Raw genomic sequence first — 18,235 nt, forward strand, 5'->3', positions numbered from 1 at the left:
CCTGTCTTAAAAAGAGCTGCAATGTAGCTCAATGGTAAAGCACCCCTGGTTCAATTCCCAGTATTAATTTAAGGAAATTAAGGGAAAAAAAAAAAGATAAGCCACAAATCAGGGGAGAATGGTTGTGACACAAAATCCATTTGTTTTTGCATCCCATCCAAAATGGGAGGATATAGATGGAGATATAGATAGATATAGATATACACATATACATATACATATACATATGTATATATATTAAAGATAGTGCAATGAAAAATGAGTAAAATTCATAGGTGTTTAAACATTAAAGGAAACAAATGACATAAAGTATAGATAAAATGCTCAACTCATTAGTGATCAGAAATGTAAATTAAAACCACAGTAAGATATCACTTCATACCCATTAGTCTCTCAAAAGCTGCTTGATATTGCCCATCCCAAGAGTTGGCCAGGATGTAGAGCAATCTGAATATTAATATTCCACTGCTGAGAGTCTAAGTTGGTACAATAGCTTCAGGAAATTGCTTAAGTTACCCAGGACCCAGAGAAGCCACACCTAGGTGTCTTTACCGTAGAGCATGTATTCACACTAGGTGGGCTGATTTCTCCAAAAGTGAGCAAAAAACAGCTATTTACAATGGCCCGTGGCCCTCAAAAGAGCCACATAATGTGAGCAATACACAGTATACCTATGGTATTGATATTTCATGGGAGGCAGGATGGGATTAAGAAAACTGTGTTAAAGGCTCATTAGGGGGCAATAATGAAAACAAGGTTGAGAAACACTGTCCTAGAAAAAGTCCTGGTCATGTGCCCAGGAGGTGTGTAAATGTGTCTAACAGCAGCATCATCCACATCAGCAACAACACAGGAAACAACCCATCTTTCCCCAGCAGTACAGCGGATACACAATACATGAAATATTCATAAAACCCAAGCCTGTGCCTCAGTAAATGTGAATCCATCACAGCTACACAGGCAGAGGAGTGAGAAGAGCCAGCCAGGGAATAGCTGATGGATAGTTCCATTTATATAAAGTCAAAACCAGGCAAATTCACTTCTAGATGACCACTACTTACAATACCTAATACAATGTAAATATTATGTAAATAGTTGTTATACTGTTATGTTCAGGGGAAAATGACCAAAAAAAAGTCTGGACATGGTCTGTATAGACACAATTAAAAATATATATTTTCAGTCTGAGGTTGGTTAAAAAAAAAAAAAAACAGGCAAAACTCAACAAAAACATGCTAACACAAAGGTGTAGGAGTGATTTTTTTTTTTTAATTTTTGATATAAGTTCTCTCCAAGTTTCAGAGATTGGCCTTGAATTTGAGTTCCTCCCTCCTCAGCCTCCCCAGTCATTGGGACTACATGTGTGCACCACCTTCAATGGGAATAGTCTGAAAAAAAAAAATTTCAAACTATTGGATATCTCTAAAAGAGACAGAAAATGGGATTGGAGTGATGCAAACAGGAGATAAATTCTAGAATTACAGTGTTAAGCATATCAATAGATGCACCCTTTTAAATTTCAAACTATATTTGCATGTGTTTGCTGTATATTTTCTTTGACTAGACACATAAACATATAGATAGGTATTCCTCTATATCCACAGGGGACTGGTTCCAGGACACCCTATGGATACCAGAATCCACTGATGCTCCCAAGTTCTTTGTATAAATGGTGCAGTATTTGCATAGAACTTACACAGAGCTTGCTGTATACTTTTTGTTTGTTTTGGGTGATGAGGATTGGTCCCAGGACCTGGTGCATGGTGAGCTGGACCTACACTTCTAGCATGCCTACGTAATCACTTCTAGATGACCACTACTTACAATACCTAATACAATGTAAATATTATGTAAATAGTTGTTAAACTGTTATGTTCAGAAGAAAATGACAAAAAAAAAAAAGTCTGGACATGGTCTGTGTAGACACAATTAAAAATATATATTTTCAGTCTGAGGTTGGTTAAATCCTCTGATGAAGAACCCACACATACAGAGAGCCAACTGTACAACATAACAACATTTGAACACATTTTTCCTAAAGGTCTTCTATGGTGGACATACTGGTAAATGGTTTTTAATTGAGTTCAGCGGGAGGAGCTCTTGAGCACTGACCATGGGGAAATCCCATGTCTCCCTGTCTGCCAGGTTGCTGTGGGTTGAGTGGCAGGTGACTGGCAGCGGTGTGTGATCCAGCCAGTGTGTGCCTTCAACCAGTCCACAGTTCTGCAGTAAGGATGGTTTGAAAAATTAGCTCCTGGACCTTGTCTGTCCTCTCACAAAAGGACCATTGGTCCTAAATCATCTGGCTCCTTTTCTGCATGTCCACCTTCTGCCCTTCAAGCCCACTCCCCTTTGCCAGCTGCTATCTCTGCTTCCAGCCATGCCGGATGGAGTTCTGGACACGACTGTCCGCGCTGAGGAGGCGGGGAGTGAGGAGGACCTGTATGAAGACCTGCACAGCTCTGGCCACCACTACAGCCACCCTGGAGGGGGCGGCGAGCAGCTGGCCATCAACGAGGTAGGGTCAAGACTGTGTGGGTGGAGGGAGGGACAGGGCTGGACCCAAGCTTGGCAGATGTGGGCCTGGCTGCCAGGGCAATTCAACAGACTCCCACAGGCTGGATGAGCACAGTCCTATTCAAACACATGATGTGGCACTGAGTGCACACAGCATGTTATAGCCTGTGGCTCTCACTCTAGGGTGAGGTGTTTAGAGCAGGATGTCCAGACATAGGGCTCCGTTGTTCCCTTCTGGGACCCACAGAGGATCAGAAGAGTAGGCACATGTGAGTGTTCCCGTCCTCCTGACACTGCTCTCCTAGGAGAAGGAAGCCTTTTGCAAATATGTCCTGGTGGGTGGAGCACTGCCTGACAGAAGCAGTCAGGGGCCCCCAGTCACTCCAGCCCCCACCCTCCAACAAGCCATTAGCATAGGAAGACTGGGGTCAAGGCAGGGAAAACTGATTTCTTACCTGTGGACACCAAGAGCTCCAAGTATTGCTGTTGCTATGACAACTATGTGCCCCTGTTCTTACCTAAGCCGAAGAAATTAGTGAGAAACCTCATCTGAGCAGAACTGGTTCCCATCCCTAGTTCTCTTTTTGCATTCTCCAAAAAAAAGAGACATTTAAAAATATTTTTAATTTTTGTTTGGTGTACATAATAATTGTACATGGGGCACAGTATGACATTTCAATAAATGCATACAATGTGTAATGATCAGATCAGGAAAACTGGCATATCCATCACCTCAAACATTAATCATTTCTTTGTGTTGGAAGCAATAAAAATCCTCTCTAGTAGCTATTTTGAACTATTCTTAATTGTTGTTAAGCAGCATTATCTTGCTATGCTGTACAAGACTAGAAATGATTCATCCTGTCCAGCTGCACCACAGCATCCATTAACCATCCTTTCTTAGCAAAGAGAAACTTTGAAACTTTGATTCTCCTCTTTTTTCTCACTTGTGCTCCTGTTTTCTTGCCCTCTTTTATCTAAAAGTGGAGTGGGTGGTGGAACATAATGGTAGTTAACCAAACGTTCAGCACAAGCACATGCCCCTAGCAACACCATGTTCCCTTGGCTGTAGATTCTGTTGTGTTTCTGCTTTATTAGAACCAGAATCTTGCAGCACTTCAATTTTTCCTCAGAAAAGGATCCATTTACAATTGCCCTTTTACATTTCTTGAATGAACGGTCTGGTGGGCTTCTCAGAAACCAGTGCAGAGTGCAGTGCCCCCAGTGTCCCCATGACTAAATAATAAATGGTGATAAACTCTTCTTAGAAGGCTGGCTCTAGATAATGATTTTTTTTTTATCTTTTGGCAGTATTGGGAATGGAACCCAGGGCCCCAAATGTGTGAGGTAAATGCTCTATCACTGAGCTACATCTCCAGCCCCTCTGGAAAATGATTTAAAATTGTTCATCAAATATCCATGAAGCATAGAACATAAACGTGCTAATAAAACCTATCTCTCTTTTATTTTTTCTTGCTGCTGGGGATTGGAGCCAGAGCCTAAGGCATGCAAATATATGCTCTACCACCGAGCTATACCTCCAGCTTCCAACCATTCCTTTTAATTGCCTCTTATGAGCTATTTTGGGTGGAAGCTGTTCTGAAGTCACATCTTCATTGTAAGCAGAATTCACAGATGATGGTTGTGCTTTGCCTTGAAAATGCAAGTTGCCTGCCACAGTATCAGGCTCATTCCTAGGAGGGGAAGCCCCTGAGTTGGAGCCTGTCACATGTGAGTGTGCAAAGGACTGAGCATCAGTTCACTTGGCTATAAAACAGAATGATCACGGAGCTGCGTGAGGACTAACTGGAATAATGAATCTAATGAACTTGACCTAGCTCATGGCAGGGCCTCAATACAAGTCTCCAGGGAAAGGATAGGAGGAAGAAATGGTAACCAAAAGCGATGAAAAAGTGATCCCAAAGAAGTGGAGTTATTTGACTGGCCTTCAGTATTACACTGGTTGAGTTCCCATGTCTGGGTCTCATTCTTGGTGGTAAAATTTTGAACTGTCACATCTTGTTACTAGTGAGGAGGTACTTTTGGGGGGCCCTCCGGTCCTTGACAAATCATTTATTCTAAGATGCTTTGACCAAGAAAGACCAAGAGCTGGAACTGCTCTAAAAGAATATATAGTCTTTGGCAGAGAGGCACCTTAAGGAGGGAAATGCAAGCAGTGTAGATAGGAATTTTATAAGTGGCTGTTGCATTGCTTAACGAATTTGTTTTCCTGTTTGGCTCAAGGTCTTTCTTGGTGTTGGAGGTTCCTGGGTATACATTATGTTTAGAATAACCAGTACTTCCTAGGGTACTGTCCTCCTGGACTCTGGCCATTTCCTGAAGGGGAAGAAATGTTACAACCCAGAGGAAACAACAGCTGGACTGAGGGACCCCTCTGACCGACCCAGCAGGTTGTGCAGGGCCCTGAAAGAGAGCAGAGGAAAGCAGGCCGGCTGTGGAGGCCATCTCCTTGGTGCACAAGAGAACCTGCAGCCAATCAGCCCTATGTCATCATGACATGGATGTCGTGCTTGTGCTTACTGCAGGGATATAGGAGATTTCACTGGGCCAGGTAGTGTTGGCCACAGTCCTCTGAAGGCATGAAACAGACTCTCGTCAGAAACTCTTTGAAAGGATATAAACAGTGATTGTCTGATGAGAGGCCAGGGGAGTTGTGTAAGGTGCACTTAGGCACTTGCTGCTGACCCTGCAAGCTCCAAAACAAAGCTTGGCTTGGGGTTAATGAGTCTCACACTTGGAAATTTTTGAGGCAACTGGTGTCAGAGAAAAGTCCAGACTCAGTAATATTTGGTTTGCTCTAAAATTACATATTTATTTACTTGTATTTTTTAAGAATACATGGGTGTCTTGTTCCAAATTGTGGCAATTTCTTATTCATATTGGCCTTAGAAGAGGAAAGCAATTCTTAATTTCCTAAGAAAGGGAAACCTAAGTCATCTGTCCTAGAGAGCGGTAGACAGGGGAGAGCTGAGAGGCAGTCTGCATTCTGGGTATTTAAGGACTGTTATGGGTGTGATGTATATTTGTGCATGTGGTATGCATGTAACATGTGTATGCTGAGTACTTACCGTGTGCCAAACAGTGTCTGCAGCCCTAGGAGGCAGATATACAGAAGGCACAATCCTGCCTGCCAAGAGGTGGCCGTCCAGGAACAGAGCTGTGTGAGGGCATTTATCTTTCTCTGTGTGTGTGCCCTCAGGACACACAGAAGGCCCAGAGTTTTCATTCTGTATTCCTTGCTCATATTTGTGTCTGGCCCTTTATGACTATCCAGATCCTGCAAGATAAATCAATGAATGTAGAAATTGAGTGTCCTCAGCGCCCACAAGTGTTCCTGTCTCCTTTCAGCTTTGTCCCTTCTAGAGCCTTCCCTAGATGTCTGTGGCTTAGCACTAGGCCTGTCCATTTTCCCCTTCCTGCTTCACCCTACTGGGCTGGGCCATCACATCTGCCATAAGACATTCCCTTTCCAAAGCCACCCAGCTGTGGCCCTTCCATGATGTTTGTGGTTCTGGTACATACTATGATCAGGGGGAGACAGGTGTGGCTCTGGAGTTTTTGGGGAAGGTCTGGACCAACCACCTCACTGCCTGGGAACAGTTGGAGCTTCCTCTAGGCTACATCTCCAAGGGTCATGGAGATGTAGCACATATAGCTACTCCTCACTCCAGGATGCTGGTAGGGGTGGGTACCAACAGGCTGCTTCTGAATCATCCCAGTGAACGAAGATTAAGCCCAAACTATAAGGTAGACAGACAGACATGCAAGATATATGTTTCATTTAAACAGGGCTTAAAATATAAAAGGGAACACCCATTGTCATGAAGCCAGCACAACAGTAGGTAGTGAGATCATTCCAGTAACTTGGACATTGGGTCACTCGAGGATAGAAGGTATCTCATTATCCTTGTCTTATGGAACTTCATGGAACACATGGGGGATGCTACAGGACCTGGGGCCAGCTTTTGGCCACTCCTCCATGGACTCAGTCTGATCCTCTGGCTCAAAGTATCTCTGTCATTTCCAAGCTCCCTATGACCATTCCATGGCCTGATCTGTATGTCACACACACTCCAGCCCCAGGGAGGTGTCCAATGCCTGTAGGTATCCCAGATACATTTATCCTCACACAACCACCTGGCTCAGGTGTTCCTTAAAAGGGGCAGGAGCACCTTGAAGTCCCTTGGAACTAACACTACCATGTCAGTCCAGGGCCACAAGGCCACCTACTGACCAGCACCTCCAAAATAAGCATTCTTCCCTCTACTGTCATCATGAAGCCACAGGTAAGGCTAAGCCCTTACCTGCATCAGATACCTGTCTCCCCTTCACTTCTACATCTGTCCTGCCACCTCAAGTCCCTGACCAGCAGCCGCAAGGGGATGGGGACATTTTCTTCTGTCTTCAAGCCTTTTTTTTGTTTTAGATGAAATTTACACATAAAAAAAAGAAGAAGAAAGAAAGAAAGAACAATTCACACCAAAAAAGCTATTGCTGCTATTGTTCCTGCTGCACACTGAACCCTTTAGGACCAAAAGGCTAGGGGCTCCCAGTCAGAGGGGTGGGCCCTGTCAGTCTGGCTTAGAGCAAAGGTCCTTCTACCACATTCCATGTTCCCAGGCTGACATGCTGTGCATGGACAGAGGCCATGCCCACATTTGGATCTGGACTAACGTATTAAAACAAGCCTTGCTGTGCATGGTACAGTAGGAAGCTGCAGACCCTGCAGGGCTCAGGGCCACAATGGCTTGCAAGTTCCCTGCCCTGCTGTGCCCAGGAGCCCAAGGATACATAGACTGTGCACAGATTCACAACGAAACATCTCTAAGTCAAGGATTCCAAACCACAACCCATTAAATGGTATGTCCCACAGTTTTTAGAGGAGCACTGGGATTTGGCGGTGCCTGGGGGACTTTTGATGCCCTCTGATTCCCCATAAGTCCTTGAAAGCTTGGGGGAGCAAACTGGCACCCAAGAACTGGGCACGAGCTTCCCTGGAGTCTTCAGAAGGATGAAGGCACACTCTCCTATAAGGGCGTACATGTATACTGACCCACATACACATAGAAACCTGAACACAGACAGTCACCCATATGTGAAAACACAGCCTCTCCACCATTTCATCTGTGTGCCTTCCCCTTGCTCTTGGGAGGGACTCTTCCTATCCCAGAGTCAGAGCACTGAGTTTGGTGCCTAGGAATCTGCCCACCTCAGACCTGTATGTTCAACCCTCTCAACTACAGTTTTATTCTGGAGAGAGACATTGACCTTGACTGAACTCTGTTGTGGACAGGAAAGACTCAAGCATGAGAGTTTTGAAACCTTCCCAGTTAAGATAATGGGCTCTGTTTGGTGAAGGAAATGGAACCCCTGGTTAGTTGACAAAGGATTTTTTTTTTTTACACATCAGCTGAAGGTACCAATTATTTGCCCAAAGGAGCAATGTTTCTCTGGTGGTTGAGGTCATGAGGAAAAAAGCCCTTAGCATGAATCGGCCTGGCCAGGGTTCAGATCCTGGCTCCGCTATCCCCAGTCCTGGGTGATTTTATGACTAAGCAAATTACGGGATCTTTCAGAGCCGCATTTACTCATCTGAAAAGTGGGGACCAGAAGGCAGCCTTATTAGTGAACAGAACTCCTGATCCATTCCTCCCCGAAGGGACAGTGATCGGCATTTTGGCCTCTACATCCTCTCCCTAAGTCTGTGAGGTCCCAGAGCATCCCTGAGCCATCTGTGCCAGGCCAGCTGTGCGGGTGTTGAGGGCTCCTGGCTACCACAAGGAGGCGCCAAGAGCAGAGCGCAGCGCACGCTGGAGCTCCGAGACCCCTCGCAGCTTTTCCTTAACCGGTCCCCCGTCCTTCGTCTCCCTCGGCTGTCCTCCCACCCAGCCATCCTCGCCAGCTCACTCGGTGCGGTTGCCCTGACTCCAGGACCTGGGAAGCGCCGCGCAAGGCGCCGGCGGCGCGGGAGGAGCCCCGGCCCTCTAGAGCCGGCAGCTCCGCCCCCTCCTCGGGCGCTGCGGGCCGCCTGCTCCGGCCCTGCGCGGCGGGACCTCCGGGCCGCACAGAGCGAGGAGGCCGGGCGCAATGGCCAGGGGCCCGCAGTCCCGGCGCGGCCCCGCGACGCCCGGGAGCGCCCTGCGCGCCCTGCTACGCTGCAACCTGCCCCCCGGCGCCCAGCGCGTGGTGGTTTCCGCTGTGCTGGTGTTCCTCGTCCTCATCAATGTTGTGCTGATATTCCTGCTGGCCTTCCGCTGAGCCAAGCAGCCCACCCGGTGCCGTGCCGTGCCGTGGGGGACCGCGCTGTGGTGAGTGGCTCCGGGTTTGCATGCCAGCAGCTGTCACCCCTAGCCTCCGCACCGGGATCTGGGGAGATAAGGCCTTCGGCCACCCATGTGCTCAATAACAAGGCCTGGTTTTGGGTGGTACCGGTAGTGCCACCATGTGGGTGACAGGGGCATGGTGGCACACATCCATGGGGGGCGGGGGTCCAGTCTGTCCTCTGTGCTGTGATGCGGCGTGGGGGAGCTAAAATGGCGCATCTCTGTGAATAACTGGGGGTAGGTATGGACACAGCTGTAGCAGGGCTGGCTATAGTTGTCAGGAAACTGTGTGCATTAGACCACTGGATGAGCAGAACTGGGCATGTACTGTGTGTGTGTGTGTGTGTGTGTGTGTGTGTGCGCGCGCTTTGAGAGCTTTGTGAAAGATACCTGGATACTTCAGCAACCTGCAGTTGCTGTTCCCGTTTTAGGCCTTAAAATAAGTAGTGCCAGTCAATCTCCCTAGGGGCAGGGCCCCTGCTACTCTTCTTGAGATGTAGACATTCCTGTTCAGGTAGACATTGAACAGGAATACCAGTGCAGGGGAGTCCAGACTGTCACTCCCAGACTATACATTGTAAAGCCACCACCACCTTGCAAGAGAAATAGACAGGAGGCAGGATGGGAAGGGTGACAATGGTCATGGGGGGGGGGGGGCAATATTAGGCAGAGCCTGGCAATATTGCTCATCCCAGGGCCAGTCAGAACCTCAAAAATATAGGAAGGGATCCTGCTCCTGCCCTGGCTTGCCTTAGTCTTGAACTTGCCCCTCCACATAAACATCCCTGTGCCTCAAAGTCTACCTCTGCATTCTCCTGCCAGGTGGGGGCCAGCCTGGAGTCCTATCCCCTGGGTCCTGCCAGGCTGGAGTGTTAGCTTCAGGGACAACTGCACCTAGGATAGAGCACCGGAAAAGGTCTGTGCCCAGAAACCATCCTCTGCCTGCAGGTGAGGCACATCTGATGTCCTAGGAAACATGTCTCTGACCTCTTTGAATCACATTGTGTCTTGGTGAAATCGCAGAAATTGCTAATGTCAGTACTATAACTTATTAGAGTACTTCTGGTTTTGGGCCACTGACAGGAGGCGTGGGGAGGTTGGAGAACTTGTTCACAACCATGTGTCTTTCAGGTGCCGTGTGTACACAGTTCTAAGACAAGGAAGCAACAAAGGTGGCTAACACCTCCCTACCCCCACTTCTGGGCAGGATAGGCATGGGGACATGCCCCTGTTGGTACCTGTCACCCGGTTCTCGCTGTGAAGCCTTGCCTCTTTAGATCCCCAACTCCTTCCATAGCTTCCCCAGGAGTTATGAAGGAAACAGCCCATGTAATATCCACACCGGTCTGCAAGGACTGCTGAATAGAGGAAAGGACCAGACTGGCTTTTGCTCAGGGCTCATTTGAAGGGATCTGGGGACAGAGGGAGACACCTCATCCAATTAAGACAAAGCAGGAACCACCTAGTAGAAGAGTCAGTGGGAATTGGGTTGCATTGAGTGTCTGGGTTACTCCCCCAGGTCAGGCCCATTCACCTGCATTCTCACAAGACTCACCTATATCACCGGGGGTGTCCACTTCCTCCTTTCTCTTGAGCCACATCCTTCTAGACCTTGCATAAAAGCCTGCTTGTCAAAGGTACACTGGCTCTACACGTGCAGCCAGCTGGCTTTCATATGGTTGCGCCGAGTCCCTGTTTCATCCCATCTGTGTTGCAGCCAGGCCCAGGTGCAGGTCATTATAGCTGGGCATGAGGGTAAAGGTCTAAAGACTGCTGCTCCCAGGAATAACCCAGTGCTGTATGCCTGGGGTCCCCACATAGGCCTTGGGAACGGTCACTGCATTGTGAGGGTACATTTGCACATGGGCTTGCAGATTATTCTGAGGAGAGGTGTCATCAAGTGTGCAGGTGTCACCTTCAAGAAAGAGTAAGAACCAGTGGTGGGGCCTTCCCTGAACTTGCCTGCTCAGGACCTCCCCTGGAAGGCAGCTCCTAGCCTGAGTGGGCTTCTGTGCTGCAGTGGCAGCCTACCACTCACCCTACCCACATAGGCACAGATGCCTCTTGGACAGTGACTGGAACTGGGGTGGATGTACCGGCAGTCCAGCTGAAAGGTGTAACCCTGCTCTTGGTTCCCATGACCATGGGAGGATTAGCATGCACACAGCCCTGGATGCGCCTAGGGAAGCCAAGGGAGGGCTCACCGTGGGTGGAGAGCAGCTAAGCGGGAGTGCTTGGTGCAGAAGGCCAATCTGGGGATGCTCCAATTCTTCCTTGATTGTTTAGCTGTACAGTGGCAGTCCTCAGTTCTATGCAATTCCCAGCCCCCCCCCCCTCCTCTACTGCCCTAATACTACTGGAGCCATTCATCATTCATGGAGTACAAACAGGGTCCACATTACAGAAAAGCAGGTATCAGCCCAATGGGAAACAAATCCACAGGCAAGGGCTGCCTGGTTGTGATATATCAGTCCACAACCACTTAGGAGAAAAATATCATAGGTTATTGAGCAGAGAATAACCAACGCAGAGAATTGTCAACCGGGTAAAAGTGGTTGACTTGGTGACAAAGCACACAAGAACACCACAGACATCTATGATAGCAGCTGCAACACACACCTACTTTTTTTTTTTAATTAGTTTTTAGTTGTCAGTACCTTTATTGTATTTATTTATTTTTATGTGGTGCTGAGGATCAAACCCAGGGCTTGGCATGTGCTAGGCGAGCGCTCTACCACTGAGCCACAACCCCAGCCCCCACATACCTACTTCTAAAGCTAGGAAATAAAGGAAAACGGTTGGAATGAGTAAAATGTGGATGCGTAGGACTCTGAGGAGAGGTGCTGCTCAGCTGATGTGGGTGTCTGAACTGTGGTTGAAGGTGGGTTGGAAGCGGAGAGGCAACTGCTCCAGCACCTGCTCAGCAGGGGTGTGTTCAAGTTCACTTTTGGCTCTACTATTGAGCCCTGATAGCCTCAACTTGCTCAGGGCACAACCCTGCTGTCAAAGAGCTGCCGGCTGGGAGGTCAGGATCTCTTTTTCCCAGGACAGTTGAGGGTGAGGATAGACAACAGGAGCGCTGAGCCTGGCCCTAACCCCATGAGGCCCAGGGTAGCTCTGCCCCACTGACCCACCTGCCATGGCTCTCTCCACAGCTCATCAGTGATGGCAGTGTGGTCTGTGCTGAAGCACTCTGGGACCATGTCACCATGGACGACCAGGAACTGGGCTTCAAAGCTGGGGACGTCATCGAAGTGATGGATGCCACCAACAGAGAGTGGTGGTGGGGCCGCGTTGCCGACGGCGAGGGGTGGTTTCCAGCCAGCTTTGTGCGGGTATGGTTCCAGCCTGTGCTTCTGCCTGACTCGTGAGGAACTACTTGGCTCTGCTCAGAAATCCAAGCCCAAGCTGGACATGGTAGCTCATGCTTATAATCTCAACTACTCAGGAGGCTGAGGCAAGAGGATCACAAGTTTGAGATAAGCCTGGGAAACCTAGCAAGACTCTGTCTCAAAATAAAACTTTTTAAAAAGGGCTGGGGATGTAGCTTAGTCGTAGAGTGCCCCTGGTTCAAGTCCCATTACCAAAATCATTATCATCCAAGCTCAAAATAGCTCTGGGGTCCCCCTCTCCAGTTTGTTGGTACCTGGTGCCTTGGGCTGGATGGGTGGGTGTCAGAGAGCTGTGACACAGCCTGCTCCTCCTACAGAGCCACTACCTCCTCTGTCCCCTGCTGCTAATGCTTTCCTGCCGAGCCCTCAGGCCAGAGAGAACAGTGTGATGATAGTATATGACTCACAAGGGGAATGTGCATGGTAGAATCCCATCACCAGGAAGAACTTGATTTACCAGGCCTTTATGAAGCACTACAGAACATTTACATGGATCATCTCACTTAACACTTATCTAGCTCTGGGAGGTAGGGACCTGAGGAAACCAAGGCATGAAGTCGCTAAGAGGTCACAGGGAGGGGACACAGGTCCCACCTAAGGTGACCTCTGGTCTCCAAGGGAAAAATCCAGGTGCGATCTCCAAAGGGCCAGGCTGAGGGCAGCCAGAAGGGAGACCTCATGCCCTGGTGTTCAGGTGTGTCTTCCTGCCCAGGACTCTCAAGTAAACTGTCTACTCTGAGCCCCAAGTCTTTCCTTAAGTTACAGGTTTGAACGAGCAAGACCACACCACCTACCCAGTGTAGTCAGCCCCCACACGGCCTAGTATGGCAAGTGCTGGTTCAGAAACCCCTGGCACATTTTCAAGCACTGTGCTAAGCACCAAGTTGGGGTGGGAGGCTTCAGGGGGAACATAGGGTCTGCCAAGGCTGCCCCAGTGGTCTTGGGATAATATCGGTGCCCCTTGGTGCAAAACAAAGCAAACAAAAACCCCAAACCCAAAACAGCTCTGGGGTCCCAGGTGGCCTCACTTCCCATCTCCCATCTGCTGCAGTTAGACCTGCTGTCCCCATCCTGGCCTTGTACAGCAGTTATAGGAGATTCCGAGCTAGCTCAGGACCATCGCAGGTCCTCTGAGTCTCAGTTCCCCACTGCCACTGTGCAGTGTACAGAGACTGACTCCTAGAGCCACCACAGGGCACTGACTGACTTCGGGTTGCCTGCAGCTACGGGTGAACCAGGATGAGCCCACAGATGAGGAGGCCCCACAGACTGGCGACGGCAAGGCTGAAGATGGTGGGACAGAGGCACAGAGCAGCAAAGACCAGATGCGGACAAACGTCATCAACGAGATTCTCAGCACCGAGCGGGACTACATCAAGCACTTGCGTGACATCTGTGAGGTGAGCAGGGACCCAGCTTGTGAGTGAGGCAGGGAGGGAAGAAGGACGGAGACAGAGCTCTGACCACCCCTGTCCCCACCCCCACAAGGGCTACATCAGGCAGTGCCGCAAGCGTGCAGACATGTTCAGTGAGGAGCAGCTGCGCACCATCTTTGGGAACATCGAGGACATCTACCGCTGCCAGAAGGCATTTGTGAAGGCCCTGGAGCAGAAATTCAATAGGGAGTGCCCACACCTAAGCGAGCTGGGCGCCTGCTTCTTGGAGCACGTGAGCAAGCCCTGGATTCTCCATCTGGATCCCTAAGCCCTGCCTGTCTAGCACCTATCTCTCTGCCAGGGATGCTTCCTCTCCCCACACACCCTGGCCTTTTATTTTCACCTCTCTTTGCACCTGGCTCCCTTCTCCAGCCCAGGCAACCTGCTATTGCTGTTCTCCCAGAAGCTTCCAAACATCTGTGCACCAGGCCCCAACCTGCTCCTCTTGCTCTACAACAGTCTTAGAAGGGTCTCTGCTTTTGGGTGGGGGGAAATCACTGTCATCAAAGGGGAGTCTCAGGCATCAGTCAGGAAGAATTTGCTTGGGCCAGACAGGAAGGCAAAGATGTGTCCAGCCACCTATTTAGTGCCCCAGGGAAAGTTCTGGGGTTCCTCAGATAGTGGGTAATCTAGAATTTGTGTGGCCCACATCCAGTGTAGATGCCAGATGCCCAAAGTTTCATTGACTTGGTCTGGAAAGATTCCAGCCTCACCTGAAAGCACAGAAATTTGTTTTATCCCTGTCCTGGGCAAACTCACAGGGTTAAGCAAAGGATGTCTGTCTCTCTACCTTCCAGCCTCTGCCCCACTCATCTTTTGGCCTTAATAATAGCCCTTCCTTATTAGCACCACTGATTTCATTTAAAAAAAAAAAAAAAAGTTGAAGTTTCTACTGAGGGCTTTGCTGAGAAAGCTGGGTGGCAGCAGGCAGGAGCACGCAAGTCCTCTCGGGATCTTCCCATCCTTGGATGTGATTCCACATACCTGTGCCCAGTTAAGTAAGTGGAGAGTGCCTGGTGTCCCCTGAGACCCGACTCCTAAAATAAATCAGAGGCTCTTTACTCTCAGGGACCTGGGGCTTTGGCTGATTGCCTGGGGGAGCAGGAAGACAGCCATCCTAATCTCCAGCTGTGCCCTTACAGCAAGCAGACTTCCAGATCTACTCCGAGTACTGCAACAACCACCCCAACGCCTGCGTGGAGCTGTCCCGGCTCACCAAACTCAGCAAATATGTGTACTTCTTTGAGGCCTGCCGGCTGCTACAAAAGATGATCGACATCTCCCTGGATGGCTTCTTGCTGACTCCAGTGCAGAAGATCTGCAAGTATCCACTGCAGCTGGCTGAGCTGCTCAAGTACACCCACCCTCAGCACAGGTAGGAGGCATGAAGCAGGGAGGTAGCCTGAGGTTATGCACCAGTCAGTTTGTTAAGCACTTGGGGTGTGCTGGGTTCTGCTGTAGGTACTGGACAACACACCAAATAAAACAAGCAATGTCCTCAAAGAGCTACCACCGCAGTGGGGGGAAGAGAATCATCAAGAGGATATTAAGGGGCTGTAGCTCAGTGGTAGAGCACTTGCCTCGCCTATGGGGGGCACTGGGTTCAATCCTCAGCACCACACATATTGTGTCCATCTACAACTAAAAAAATAATTCTTTTTAAAAAGAGGATATTAAGCTTAATATTCAGGAGGAGAAAGATTGTGCATTTGACCAGTCAGACATGGCAAGAGGAACAGCCCCAGGAAGAGTCAGCTCCACCCAGGGGGCTGTGGGAGACTCCTACATCTCTCTGCTCTCCAGCCTGCAGTGCCCTTCCATCTCTGTTCTGCCACAGGGACTTCAAGGATGTGGAAGCTGCTCTGCATGCCATGAGGAATGTGGCCCAGCTCATCAACGAGCGGAAACGGAGACTTGAAAACATCGACAAGATTGCTCAGTGGCAGAGCTCCATAGAGGACTGGGAGGTGAGGGCCCCAGGGCCCAGAAAACACTGCTGGGTCTTTGCTTGAAAATTGTGCTAATCCCTGAAAAGTCTGGGAGCAGAATCAGAGAGCCAGGCTCTTGAAAGCAAGCACTCATGGCAGAAAAGCAGGTTCTCTTGTACAGACACAGGGTCTTTGGTGCTGCCCGGAGCCAAGCTTTAACACCTGGTGGCCCCCTTCCTGTGAGGTAAGACAATCCTCCCAAGAGCCACCACCAGCCAGGAGAAGCCCTAACAGAAGAAGCATGTTTGTTCTAAACTATATCTATTCCTCAGGGGACAGATTACATCACTGAGTTTTATTGAAATTTTGGGGCTCCCAACAGTTGGATTTAGGCCCCAAAGTGTGACCAGAAATGGATCACTACCTATCAGGGTTCCCTAGTTCCATTTTTATGACTTGCATATTCCCCAGGTAACTGCCAGCCTTGCCTTCTAAGGGAACAGGAAGGCCTGAACTGATAACATTCCTGCTCCCCAGAGCCGTGGAGGGTTTTGCCCTTCCACCACCAGCCACTCTACCTCATCCGGAGGCTCTGCTCCTGTCCACACAGTGGCACTGTGCCAGCTGTCAAAGGAATTATCTGAAAATCAATATAAATCAGCCACAGAACGTTATAAGATAGATTTCTGGGCCCCACCCTTGACCTACTGAATGCAAATCCCTAAGGAGCAGCTGGGCAATGTGGTCTAGTGGTTCAGAGGCCCAGCCTTGGCTAAGGACCCATACAAGTTCAGTCATCCCAAACTGAATGGTTGCCAACAGCTGGCTGGGATTTGTACTCTCATAGAATTGGAAAGGGACAGGACGTAGAAAGTTGAAAGTTCCAGTGATGGAATTTCAGGTACTAAATACACATAGCTGAGAAAAGGACCTTCTTTAGACTCCTAAAGACTAGCTACAGAGGTGAATTCCAGCCAGCCTAATTTTTTCACTAGGGCAGAACCATCTAATCAAAAGTGTGAGCCACATGTGTAATTTTACACTTTCTAGTAGCCATCTTAAAAAAGAACAGAAGAAACTGATTTCAATGTTGTTTAACTCAGTATATCCAAAAGAGCATTTCCACTTGTAATCAACACAAAATATCATTGAGATATTGTACATTGTTTCATATTAGTCTTAAAACTCAGTGTGTATTTTATACTGACATCTCAATATGAATTAGCCACATTTTCAGTGCTGAAGAGCCACATGAAGCCACTATTTTGCAAGGATAGCCAGCTCAGGTTAGATCCTTCCGCCTTTTTCATTCCCCTTCAATAGTCCCCACCTTTGGGACCAGAATACTTCTTAGGCTTCAAGAGCACCCAGCCTCCCTTGACCTGGCCCAGTGGAAACTATAGTGGGAATACACCCACCCACCCACTACAGAGGCAGGAAATAGAGCCCAAGGTTGAGTGTGCTCTTCTCATGCCTCTCCTTGGGGACCCCCAGGGGGAAGATCTTTTGGTCCGAAGCTCAGAACTCATCTACTCGGGGGAGCTGACTCGTGTTACACAGCCCCAAGCCAAGAGCCAGCAGAGAATGTTTTTTCTCTTCGACCACCAGCTCATCTACTGTAAGAAGGTACCGGCATCACTCTGCCCTGCTGGATTGGCCCCACAGAGCAGGTGGAGAGACTAAAGCCAAGGGCTGGGAGCAACTACCCCGAGAAAGGGAGACTGGCAGATCCTACACTGGCCATTCCTCATTCCTGGGAGGAATGGTCAGGCCCGTAGGGCTGGGAGATGGTGAGACCACAGGATGGCTCTCAGTCCAGTCAGGGCCCAGTACTGTTAAGAATGCCCTCCTCCTGACCTGGCCCCTGCCTGATCCTCAAGTCACCTATTTATTCTCCTACTATAAATCTCTGCTTCTCCTTGTGACCCCAGAGGTCCTTTGCGGTATCCTCCTCCCGGCCTCCTCTGCACTGCTGGCCTAGAAGCCCCCATCCATGCAGTTCTCCTTGTCCACTGTACTGTGCCCTATAAGGCCACTGTCTTAGTTTCTATGTCTGTCTGTCTTCCCACCAGACTATACAGTTCAAAGACAGGGCTGCCCCCTGCCCAGTTAGTAGCTGGGCATTGAAAGGGCAGGCTCCTCCACTGGTGGTTCAGCAGTCATAGGTCACAAAAGGCCCCCTCTGCCTTTAGGTGCTCACCATCTGCTGGGGAGGTGGCTGGGGGCAGACAAGGGACATGGGCAGGTGAACAGGTGGGCAGCCAAAGCTCAGGGCAGCATCTGGCAGGACCTGCTTCGCCGGGACGTGCTATACTACAAGGGCCGGCTGGACATGGATGGCCTGGAGGTGGTGGACCTGGAGGATGGGAAAGACAGAGACCTCCACGTGAGCATCAAGAACGCCTTCCGGCTGCACTGCAATGCCTCAGGGGTCAGCCACCTACTATGTGCCAGGAAGCCTGAGCAGAAGCAGCGCTGGCTCAAGGCCTTTGCCAGGGAGAGGGAGCAGGTGCGGCTGGACCAGGAGACAGGTGCGAGACCCTGCTGGGCCTTGCCCCACCTCTAGGGCCGACCTGGCCCTTTTGCCTGGCCTAGCTGCCTGGCAGTCAGAATCACCT

General features: G+C 49.4%; 1 protein-coding gene across 9 annotated transcripts in view; it reads left to right on the plus strand.

Moving 5' to 3' along the window:
- Arhgef4 (Rho guanine nucleotide exchange factor 4) overlaps positions 1-18,235 on the plus strand; it is a 167,811-nt gene that overhangs the window by 147,180 nt on the left and 2,396 nt on the right. For 4 of the 9 annotated variants that reach the window (XM_058585397.1, XM_058585396.1, XM_046463798.2 and 1 more), the window contains 8 exons: positions 2,379-2,518; positions 12,017-12,196; positions 13,477-13,653; positions 13,742-13,921; positions 14,832-15,064; positions 15,527-15,656; positions 17,112-17,243; positions 17,905-18,148. In XM_058585397.1, the coding sequence (XP_058441380.1) occupies positions 2,379-2,518; positions 12,017-12,196; positions 13,477-13,653; positions 13,742-13,921; positions 14,832-15,064; positions 15,527-15,656; positions 17,112-17,243; positions 17,905-18,148 (1,416 nt within the window). Of the gene's footprint in view, positions 1-2,378; positions 2,519-8,667; positions 8,847-9,683; positions 9,810-12,016; positions 12,197-13,476; positions 13,654-13,741; positions 13,922-14,831; positions 15,065-15,526; positions 15,657-17,111; positions 17,244-17,904; positions 18,149-18,235 lie in introns of those variants that run through there. The other 5 variants (XM_058585399.1, XM_058585398.1, XM_046463805.2 and 2 more) reach the window with 5 other exon arrangements.

Source organism: Marmota monax, unplaced genomic scaffold, assembly GCF_021218885.2.
Source record: "Marmota monax isolate L192 unplaced genomic scaffold, Marmota_monax_Labrador192_F-V1.1 WCK01_AAM20220418_F8-fsc00034, whole genome shotgun sequence".
NCBI classification, from domain to species: domain Eukaryota; kingdom Metazoa; phylum Chordata; class Mammalia; order Rodentia; family Sciuridae; genus Marmota; species Marmota monax.